Source organism: Schistocerca cancellata, chromosome 3, assembly GCF_023864275.1.
Source record: "Schistocerca cancellata isolate TAMUIC-IGC-003103 chromosome 3, iqSchCanc2.1, whole genome shotgun sequence".
Classification (NCBI taxonomy): Eukaryota; Metazoa; Arthropoda; class Insecta; order Orthoptera; family Acrididae; genus Schistocerca; species Schistocerca cancellata.
Window position 1 is genome coordinate 445,469,783 of NC_064628.1, and position 12,191 is coordinate 445,481,973.

At 42.9% G+C, this 12,191-nt stretch overlaps 1 protein-coding gene across 1 annotated transcript in view; it reads right to left on the reverse strand.

Annotated features, from left to right (window-relative positions):
* Positions 1-560: 560 nt before the first annotated feature.
* Positions 561-12,191, reverse strand: part of LOC126176361 (cytochrome P450 4C1-like) — a 62,513-nt gene continuing 50,882 nt past the window's right edge. Inside the window, exon 6 of the mRNA XM_049923515.1 lies at positions 561-4,646. Coding sequence (XP_049779472.1) covers positions 4,200-4,646 — 447 coding nt within the window. The 3' untranslated portion in view covers positions 561-4,199. The remainder of the gene's footprint in view (positions 4,647-12,191) is intronic.

Sequence of the window (12,191 nt, forward strand, 5' to 3'; positions counted from 1 at the left end):
ACGTTGTGTTATGCATGTAAACATTGTAACACTCGTCATCTGAAATTATTTCGCAGACATAACGTTAAATATGAAGAACACGCAATTCTAACAAGAGCTCTGTCACTGTTTTGACCAATCAAACATGGCGCCCCAACGGCTTCAAACAGACGTACAGCAGACGGCCACAGTGCCATCTCCCCTCCTTATACCTCCATGGTCAGCCCTCTGTCCCTCTGTGCGAGCTGCACAGTTTTCCTCTGCCTGCGGCCCGAGGGGCCCGTTATCTCTGATCCCATCTCTGTCAGCGGTTCGCACCACCACAGAGGTGGTCTGTGGCACCACGCTGCGCTCGGCCAGTAGTGACTTTCCAGCAGCAATGTGTGCGTCTGCGACAGTACCTCACTTTCGTTCTTGTACGAAGTCTTTTAGTTATGGAACACATCATTCAGTTAGTTCAGGACAACCCAGTGCTGCACGACACCAGTCATCCGGACTACATGCGGAGTAAATTGAAGGACGAAATATGGATGAAGGTTGCAGAGGAATTACATTACAGCAATTGTAAGTATTATTTATTAATTAATTGATTTATTTTATATGCATTTTCACAATATTCATGTAACATTAATGACATAAGTCGTTCTCTTTAGTATTGGCCTCTTTTTATAGCTGCATACTGCCATTGAACAGAACCTTCTGGTGAATTAAAACACTCATTAAATTTTTCTCTTGTAAGAAAAGCTTCACTCGTGTTTCTGCACCTACTTGGAGCAGGCGACAGAAGCTGGTTGGTACTCAGTGGTCCCATGTCGTCCTCCTCGGCGAGATCATTTGACGTAATGTTATCAGTCCTCAAGTAATTATGAAGTACACATGTAGCTGTCACAATTCTATCTACAGTCTCTAGTTCACACTCAAAAGGCCGTTTAAACACACGAAATCGGGAACTCAAGATACCAAATGCACACTCTACAGTTTGACGAGCACGAGACAGTCTGTAATTATAAACTTTATTTTTGTCATTGCCAGTAACTCTGCATTTGGGGTACGGTCGCATTAAGTTTTTTAATAATGGAAATGCCTCATCACCTACGAAAACGTAAGGGGCTCTATTTTGTTGTCCAGGAAGCGATTTATCTTCTGGGATTTTTAAAGTTCCGTCAGTCAGTTTTCTTCCTAATACTGAATTAGAAAAAATATTTCCATCACTAAATCTGCCCATTGAACCGACGTCTATAGAGGTAAATCTGTAATGAGCATCGACAGTAGCCATTAATACTACAGAGCAATGCTGTTTGTAATTGAAAAATGAGGAACCAGATAATTGAGGTTTTCGCAAAATGATATGTTTCCCATCAACAGCTCCAAGACAATTGTAAAACAGCCATTTCCTCTCAAAGTCATGTGGGTGCCTCTCAACAGAATTTCACAAGATAGCTTATTTCGTCTAGTTTTATTGTTTTGCAATTATTTTTAGTAAAATTTTTCAGGTTCACATTACAACACAGACATACACGAAATTTAAGAATAAGAAACAGTTTACATACACAACAGCGACAGACAACAATATTAAAACAACTGTAGACCGAGCAACACTAATTGTGGGTGTAGTGTCTTCCTCGGAAAAGCGTTACAACCGCGTTTCTTGCATAGCCAATTTCTGTATTCCGTATAGTATGAACGTTTTTTGTGTCTCCCTGTGTGTCTGCGGACTGTGTCACCACTGACCGAAAAAGTACGATCAGAAGGGTCTGTGTTGCTTCGTCATTAGAATGAAGACTTGCCTACTCGTTTCTGAGTTTGTAGAGAGATTATAACAGCAGAAGTCAGTGCAGTAGCTCCATCAACGTGTACGAAAACATGGAACGAGTTTGACGATAAATAGCATGTCGTGTGTACCGTGAAATGCACATTGTACATTTGACAAAGTTAAATGAAAACATTTTTCGTGAACTTAATTGTAAATAGTACCCTCAGGTTGCATGAAGGCTATTTCTTGTATCTTCTTGGTGATCGCGAAAGTCGCGAAAATCGACATTTAGCTTCACCTTCCAGATACTTCTCTACATAGTAGCCATTCCGACTTAGTAGTTTGGTAGCAGTTTCCCAATACCCTCATCATAGAAGGCAGACACCAGTGATTTCCGCCGATTCCCCACACTATTCTGCAGCTAATTGTGCCAAAATGCTATCCTCACAGCCAGCGGTTGATGGGAGCAAAAAAATTAAGATCAGAGGGAGCCAAGTCCGTGCTGCTTAGTGGGTGGCCAAACACTCTTCTTCGAAAACTCTGCAGGAGCGTCTTCGTCGAATCTTTTTGCAACATGCGATCGAGAGTTGTCATGAAGAAGGATACACATGACAGTTAAGTTGTATGATCTGCACGAAAGGGAAGGAAAGAAGATGGAGTTAAGCGTCCCGTCGACATTGAGGTCATTAGACACATAGCACAAGCTCGGATTGTGTCAAGGATGGGAAAAATTGGGAGTGCCCTTTCAAAGGAACCATCTCGGCATTTGCATGGAGCGATTTAGGAAAATCACAGAGAATCTAAATCTATATGACTCGACGCAGGTTTCAACCGTTGTCCTCCCGAATGCGAGTCCCGTGTGCTAAACACTGCGCTACCTCGTTCGGTGATCTGCTGGAAATAAGGAGAAACCCCACAGCAGGAGACACTGACTTTCCAGGCATCTTCATGTACTCACTGGGCACCCAGACCTGAGAAGTACGACGGTGTGCGATATATGCTCATACTAGAGAAACTGCGCAACACATCTGCGCAAAGCTTCACCGGATTTTTCACTGTGGTTTTAATTTCGCTACCGATCGGATGCTGGAAAAAAGAATTCTCGTCACACATGTAAGCGCGTAAACGTAAACAATACACTGCATGAAAGATGTACAGAGTAGCAGTAATCAAACTTTCACTACTTGAGCCAGTCTAGAGGGAATCCTAAGCTATTTATCGTATAGATGGTTCAAATGGCTCTGAGCAGTATGGGACTTAACTTCTGAGGTCATCAGTCCCCTAGAACTTAGAACTACTTAAACTTAACTAACGTAAGGACATCACACACATCCATGCCCGAGGCAGAATTCGAACCTGCGACCGTAACGGTCGCACAGTTCCAGACTGTAGCGCCTAGAACCGCTCGGCCACCCCGGTCGGCTATCGTATAGATATAAAACTTCATAGGAATAATGTTCAGACTATGAGCTGTAGGATTTGCATTGTTGGTAGTGTTAATGTGGTGATGATTGTGATGATAACCAGTACTGCTACGTATGGTTGAAACATAAGCATCTGTGTGCATTACAGTTGCAGATAGTTGACATGGTTCTGGACAAGATGAGCAGGACCTTACTCGTAAAGCTGTTTTATCAAAGCAGCAGCAAGAGTGGTGCTGCTCTTCGCGAATATTGACGCATTAAAAGAAGACGGAGAGATCCCCTTTCCCCACTGATATTGAAGAACATGATTCAGAAGTTGGAGCCGCGCGGGATTAGCCAAGCGGTCTCAGGCGCTGCAGTCATGGACTGTGCGGCTGGTCCCGGCGGAGATTCGAGTCCTCCCTCGGGCATGGGTGTGTGTGTTTATACTTAGGATAATTTAGGTTAAGTAGTGTGTAAGCTTAGGGACTGATGACCTTAGCAATTAAGTCTCATAAGATTTCACACACATTTGAACATTTTGAACAGAAGTTGGAAGTAACATGCGATTCGAGAGTTGCCCCTGAGAGAAGCTATTTAATTAGTTAATTAGTGAATGTAATTATTGTAATATTTCTCTATGTAAACATTTTGTCATTATTTTTATCTTCTGTACAAATAATATCTGTGTAAGTCGCACATAATGTATATCTGTGTTTGCCACAGTCAGTTGTCAACTAAAGATGGCCCAGGAAGCCAAAAGCCGGTTCGCGACAAAGTAAATATAATTTTGCAAAACATTAGGAAGTTGTTTTCTTTTTAATTTGGATGTTTCTTTTGAAAATAAGTTAAAATTACCCCCATTTCTTTCTTCAATAGCGTAAAGGATATAGACATTTGAAATAGGATGAATGTACATGAAACACTGCGTACTTGTACGTACGCGCATTGCTGAAAACATGTGAAGCGACCGTCCTCGTCACAGAAAGAAGCACATCGTCTGAATTGTTTCCCAGAGAGAATGCGCCCCGACGTTGACGTAATTTATTGCTGTCCGCAGTGCTTCACGAACGTGCCGCGGCAGGCGACGGGGTGTGCCGGGGCACAAAGGCGACCCTGAGACCCGAGACGGGCTGCCCCGTGATGGAGAGCGCCACCTCTTCCAGCTGCTGCCTGCTGGAGCCGGGCAACACGTGGAAGCGCCGCAACACGGCCGCCAGCAGCGTCTTCATCTGCAGCAGCGCGAACCTCCCGCCCACGCACTTGCGGGAGCCGGTGCCGAACGGCAGGTAGCTGTACGGGTGCCTGTCAGCGCTGCTGCCGCCCTTGAGGAAGCGCCCGGGGTCGAACCGGTCCGGCTCGGGAAACGAGTCCGGCTGGCGGTGCAGCAGGCTGAGCGCGACGAGCACGCACGCGCCCCGCGGCGCCACGCAGCGGCCGCCGTCCAGCGGCGTGTCCTCAGACACCAGGTGCGGCAGGTTCGGCACTATGGGGAACAACCGCAGCGTCTCCTACAAAACACACCGCCAGGCTCATGTTCATCTTCATAAAACTCAGCACAACCGATCTGAACGTCCGTAAGAGGAGGACGTACTGGAAAGCCACCAAAATTGTGAAAACAGGTTTCAGTGGCTCTTCATTTATCACTAATATTGAAATTTCAAATCTTCAATATTACGTTCCAATTTCACTGCTAAGTGTCGTAAAAACAACAATTAATAAAAGCTTCCACAGGGCCACGGCCCTTTGTTCTTTACTCTTTATCATTATTCATTCCTTGCGGTGTTTTCTTCCTGTTTTATGCAGTCCCACTGTGGAGAATACTTCGGCGTTCAGCAGATACAGAACTCCTACTAAAGTATCTGCATGGAAAAACTCAAAATCCTAATGAAAGTTACAACTCTCTGTGAGGAAAACCATGCTCGAAGACAACATTTGTTTCCAAAACTGCTGATGAAGTTGCAGCTTATGATGCTTGTTTAGTTTTTAACTGTGCTAATCTTTGAAGACTACGGACTCTACAGCGGCCATGATTTGATCCAGCAGCTTTCACATTGACGGTAAGGAAATAGACAACAGAGTAATCGATACAGTTGACGTTGTTACCTAGTCTGAAAATCAATTTAACCGAAGAGCACAAGCAAAGAAAAGACCCCTTGAGGATGAAGACGAGAATGTATATGGTAGTTGTTGGATAATGCTGTTCCTGGCACACTTTATATACCAAATTGATATCGAATTAATTATGCACATTAATTTAAATTGATTAATTAATTACCCTCTCTGATGATGTCATAGGTTTTCCCAACTGGCACATGGGTCCTACATGGATAACTAAACCTCTCTGAGTGGTAAATTCAAATGCTAATTACACTGTATTGCAGACGACGTAATACATTCTTTATTTTTAGAAAGTCAGACTTCCAATCCCAAAGAAAGCAGATGTTGACAGATGAGAAATTTACCGAACTACCAGTTTAGTAAGTCACAGCTGCAAAATACTAAGGCGAATTCTTTACAGACGAATGGAAAAACTGGTAGAAGCCGATCTCGAGGATGATCAGTTTGGATTCCGTAGAAATATTGGAACACGTGAGGCAATACTGACCCTACGACTTATCTTAGAAGAAAGATTAAGGAAAGGCAAACCTACGTTTCTAGCATTTGCAGACTTAGAGAAAGCTTTTGGCAATGTTGACTGGAATACTCTCTTTCAAATTCTGAAGGGGGCAGGGTAAAATACAGGAAGCGAAAGGCTATTTACAATTTGTACAGAACCAGATGGCACTTATAAGAGTCGAGGGACATGAAAGGGAAGCAGTGGTTGGGAAGGGAGTGAGACAGGGTTGTAGCCTATCCCCGATGCTATTCAATCTGTATATTGAGCAAGCAATAAAGGAAACAAAAGAAAAGTTCGGAGTAGGTATAATATCCATCGAGAAGAAATAAAAACTTTGAGCTTCGCCGATGACACTGTAATTCTGTCAGACAGCAAAAGACTTGGAAGAGCAGTTGAACGGAATGGACAGTGTCTTGAAAGGAGGGTATAAGATGAACATCAACAAAAGCAAAACGAGGGTAATGGAATGTAGTCGAATTAAATTGGGTGATGCTGAGGGAATTGGATTAGGAAATGAGACACTTAAAGTAGTAAAGGAGTTTTGCTATTTCGGAAGCAAAATAACTGATGATTGTCGAAGTAGAGACGATATAAAACGTAGACTGGCAAAGGCAAGGAAAGCGTTTCTGAAGAAGAAAAATTTGTTAACATCGAGTATACATTTAAATGTCAGGAAGTCTTTTCTGAAAGTATTTGTATGGAGTGTAGTCATGTATGGAAGTGAAACATGGACGATAAATAGTTTGGACAAGAAGAGAATAGAAGCTTTCGAAATGTGGTGGTACAGAAGAATGCTGATGATTAGATGGGTAGATCACATAACTAATGAGGGGGTATTGAATAGGACTGGGGAGAAGAGACGTTTGTGGCACAACTTGACTAGAAGAAGGGATCGATTGGTAGGACATGTTCTGAAGCATCAAGGATCACCAATTTAGTGTTGGAGAGCAGCGTGGAGGGTAAAAATCGTAGAGGGAGACCAAGGGATGAATACACTAAGCAGATTCAGAAGGATGTACGTTGCAGTAGGTACTGGGAGATGAAGAAGCTTGCACAGGATAGAGTAGCATGGAGAGCTGCATCAAACCAGTCTCAGGACTGAAGACCACAACAACAACAACATGTGAATATCGCTGGTGTATTACGATGTAAGCTACTCTCATTATTTTATTGTAGTTGGAATACTGACACACTCTATAACATCACAGTCAAAGACGACCAAACCAGAAAGCCGTTACAGTCTAACTTCACTTCTCCCATTGGAGGGAAATTTAAAAATTGGTGGTACAATCCATTTTTTTTCTCTCTGGCTATGAAGCATGAGCTTTGCCATTGATCAAGCACTGGGCAGTAACTCTACCCAGTTTCATCAATAACTGCTGGATGTAGACACAATAATTGCGCTGTTAGTCTGGCACTAGAGGGTTGTTCCAGCCAGTCTGACCAATGATCCAGTATGAGAAGAATAGTTAATAATAATGGGACAGCAAACTATCTCTGAAATGCTGGGGAATAGCTGTTGGGAGGAACATAAAGATGAGCAATAATATTAGAAAAGTAAGGCACAGTAGCTGTGCAATTATAAATGCCTGCTCCTATATAGAGGACTCCGGTAGCAACAGCATTGGGAATAAAACACACTTACGCCTATTCACAAGAGGGAAGCCATATGCTAGCCAACAGAAACATGGCAGATACATTGTACGATATTTTGTGGTCATTATCTTGCTTGAATTCGGCATCTCAAGACGAAGGAACTGACCCGTCACCATCCGTCTAGTCCAGTATCATCTAGCGAGTGTATTGTGTACCTGAAAAGTCTTCCAGCCAGAATTTTTCTTTGTAAGTTCCACTCGCTACAGGCTTAAACCACAGCTTCCGGTCACTGAACCCTCGAGACCACTCCTACCGTTGGCTGTGGCGCAATTTGAGGCAAGCAGGAGCGAAATGGACTAACTGCACCCCTGACATTCAGTTTGAAAAATACACTCCATCCAATACGAAATAGGGATGTTTTGTCATAACACCTCGAATTTCTCACTCGAAATGTAGATTCCTCCCTGTTATACGAGCTATTTTCGAAGACAGAAGAAATCGGACCACACACGCATTTTCAGATCACTAAAGTGTCCTTAATTGTTGTAAAAATCCTGTAGAACACTAGAACATAGGCTATATTTCCTCTAAGTACTCTCTCATCAGGCAGAAAAAAATCTGTTCTAATCAGCTTAATATGTGTCACGTCCTGCAACTCAGGACTAGAATGTTAAACTCCTTTTCACCTCATTACGGAGCATGCTCTGCCTCTGTCACAGGATGCCTCATTTTCGAAGGCTCTTGAAGTAAACAAATGCCTCATCACCTGCGAAGTCTCTCAAGGTAGCGACACAGAGGAGTTGTAAATATTAGCTTTATACTACATACCACTTTATAAATTTGGTAACATAGCTGATTTTATTACGATGATCAAATTTCCCTATGTAGGTTGGAGACTGAGATTTTGTTAAAAGCTCTCTCTCCACTGGAAAAATGCCTTACTACCACTCCAACTCTCAAACGATATCTGTGGTACTCTTGCCCTCATTTCCACCTACCTGGAAACACGTCATTGGCATCAAATTGATAGGTTAATTAATTATATTAATCGTGAAGGTCCCTTTAGATGTGAATAATTCCTTTTTCCTGTAGTTGGATTACACTCACCAGGTGATAGCTATAGACGCTTCCGTGACATCTGTGGAGGCTTCCCGCAGGCTAGGTAGTCTCTTCCTTCGATACCAAAATGGGTGGTCACGATCGTCATACAGTTGAAGCCATCCAGCGCTAATTGTGTATTGTCTCAAGGCACCTTTCCATGCTGGTGGAAGTAAGTTACTTGTAATTCTGGCATGCTGGTCCCAAAATAAACCTGCTGAAACCTGCCAGGACTGGAGGCAGTAAGACATTCCCTCCAACCCCGCAATCCCTCTGCACCATCTCCAACCCGCCACCATGTCGCATGTGAACAGTGGCCTCTGCCTCCATCACGTCGCAAACCTCCACCCATGCGTCAGAGTTGTACCCACCACTCGCCGTGCCAGAAAGCTGTTAATGATTCCATACCCACAAAAATTGTCCTATCCTCCTCAGAATGATAAATACCTTGACTTTCAACAGTATGCTTCCCCTCATCCCGCCTGCAAACTAAACGCTCTGAGATGTTTTTTAGAAATACCCCAGAAAGGGTCACCCAGTGAGCAACAGCGAAATAGCTGTCAACTGACAGCTAAATCCCAGACGTGTACTACTCTGCAGACCTAGGTTTCCCTCAGAATAGAGCCCTATGGAATCGTTACTATTGTCTCCCACCAAATTAGTGGATGGACGCTTCGAGAAACGAACTGAGAAACCTCGAGGGAATACTATGTTCTTTTCAAGCTACGCCATTGAGAAACATTTGGAGCTGATTGCAGAAGGATTCTACTGCCGCCAACATACATTTCGCTTATGGACGCAAAGATAAGATACGAGAAATCAGCGCTCATAAGGAGACATAGAGGCAGTATGGAAATGGAAATGAGCGTTTGGCGTCATTGGCCGGGAGGCCCCCTTGCGGGGCAGGTCCGGCCGCCTTGGTGCAGGACTTATTACATTCGACGCCACATTGGGCGACCTGCGCGCCGGATGGGGATGAAATGATGATTGAGCGGAGAAAGTCCCCGATCCAGCCGGGAATCGAACCCGGGTACGTAGGACGGCAACCCGTTACGCTGACCACTCAGCTATCGGGGTGTACACACAGAGACAGTCATTTTTCCCTCAATCTATTTGCGAGTGGAATAGGAAAGGGAATGCCTAGTAGTGGTACACGGTACCGGTCGCCAAGCACCATACAATGGCTTACGAGATACGAATACAGATGTAAATTTATATTTTGTCTACCTATTAAGATTTCAATCCATCCATTTATAGCAACAAAAACTCACGGAAGAATGTTGCCTCTTATTTATCGAGAAAACAAAAGACACAACTTTCGCTGCTGATTGTCTCTCTGTAGAAATCTTCGTATTAGCCTCTAAATTTTTCACTTCAGTCACTTTGCGAGATGTATGTGTAAGTTTGTAATTTATTTGTCTACAATACTTAGAATAAACGGTATAGAGGTCACCTCTCCACTACCCTTTCGTTAGAGTATCACCTGCGGAATTCTCACGTATCCTCCAGTCTTCGATATATAACATTTGAGTCCGCCTGATTTCGACGAGTAAGAAATGTCCCTCGCCACGTTACAGACCGCTGATAATTATCTTGAAATCCCATCACGTTCCAGCAGCCCTGTTTCTTTACTTAGAAGGCTGTCTAGTCCTCCACCCATCACTGACTAGGTAAAAAGCTATCACAAAGTGCAAATTAACACGTTAATATATGGGAGGAAATTCACAGCCATGCAGGATATAGGTGGGTTGAACTAAGAAATTCAGTAACATAACACCTACAATTCATCAACATCAGATGACTGCCTGTAAACATCTCCCATCAAATGGCCTACTTTCCTTTGTCATATTCCTACGATTACCACACTAGAAATACGACAGTCTAATGGCGCCCAAGTCTTCATTTGCAGTACAGGGTCTCTCTCTCTCTCTCTCTCTCTCTCTCTCTCTCTCTCTCTCTCTCTCTCTCTCTCTCTTGTTATTTTTGTAACATCCAATGGAATAAAACTACAAACTATAAAAATTTCTCTAACGCCACGTAGCAGAGAACTTTATAAGATTTTAATGCGTATCTCTCTTCCGTTGTATCGGAAATAAAAACTGTTTGCCTATTGACATCAACCATATGTGCTGATCCCATTAAATATACATGTACTCGTATTTCTCCACTGGAACAGGGGCCAGTGATCGAAGTCGCTTCCACGGACATGTGTAAAGTTTTGACACCTGTACTGGACGATGAACTTCTCCCACAGACTATTAATCACAAGGAGAAGGTTCTTGTGTTGTTATTTCATAAGCAGTTTTATACATGGTTTTCTGTTCTAACATGTAGAAGCAGTATATGGCTACAGCTGTGTACACAGAGAGACCGAGAGCTTTGATTCCTCATATTGGTGGTGCACATTTACACCCAGGTGTATAATCGCTGTTTCGGTGAGTTAGGCGGTAGTCATGCTGACCTCGAAATCTTTGGACAGTGCATCTTGAATTTTTATGACATATAGTGCATAACTATCTGTAGAACAATGGGGTACTGTGCACGACTTAAACCTGTAAAGCACAGGTACAATACAGCAACAGTTGTCAATCCGAGTGGTTGATGAATGAAATGATTCTTATACAGTCAGTTTTACATATTCTCGGTCAATTTCGGAATTTTACCGGGTTTCTGTAGCTTCAACACGTTTTACACAATTATTCGAGGTTCAAACCGCCACTCTCGGTGAGTTGACACTTAACAAAACGTCACATCGCGTCGATCCCGTGATGCTATGAGCCAATGACATTGGAACACGGTTCTCAATTTCTGTATCATTGTCAAACCACCCCCTCCATTACTTTGCGATGGTCATATACGTGTGGACATATCGCAAATCTTGATATATTGCCTAGATCATATGACATAAATACTGATTTTTACTGTATGTAGCATCCATCTGCAGAGGAGGTTCAAGAACTATGTTCCTTAACCGAAACAATTTTTAAATTAGGCAAGAATTTATTACAATTTTCCATTGCCCTCTATGTTGATGGAAGTTACATAATATTCTCGTATTCGTAGGATAGTCGGAGAATGAAAGATCTCACCAACACCTTTGATGATTACCACCCCAAGAAACGAATTATATCCACTCAGCACTCCGTCCTCTGTTTCCGAACGAGCTGCCCCTTCGACCTTTCCGATTTCACCATTAGTGTTGTCAAACAATGTCTCTCTAGCTGTATGCGTGCTGAGGAGGGCAGCACTATTTCTTGGTGTATATTAGATACGAGCCTGATACATATGAAAGTGTCGTGGTGATATGACAGACGATTAAGAAGAAAAAGAAATATTTGGTTTGTGCATGATGCAGAACCAGAGGAAGGGAGTTTGAAACTGTTTACGCAAATTACTTGTGCTATCAATTTTGTAGTTTTGCTGTAGTGTTTGGATTTCATACAAAGAAGGCACTGGGAAGAGAGAAATGATCATAGAAGGAAAACACATGGCTACATGATTCTGCATTTAAACGTGCTGTAATGTTAAAGCAGTGTGATTTCCGTTGCATTAGTCGCGTGGAATTAAATGCTGTTATAGCGCAGGCAGATACACACAGAGAAAAGCAGCATAGTTGCGCTGAGTGTTGACAACTGTATTACATTTACAAGCAATTTCAGTATACGTGGCGAAGAGAAACGTCATGATCACATGAGCAGAAGTGCCATAAAATCGGTAAAACTACGAAACTTGACGGAAAATA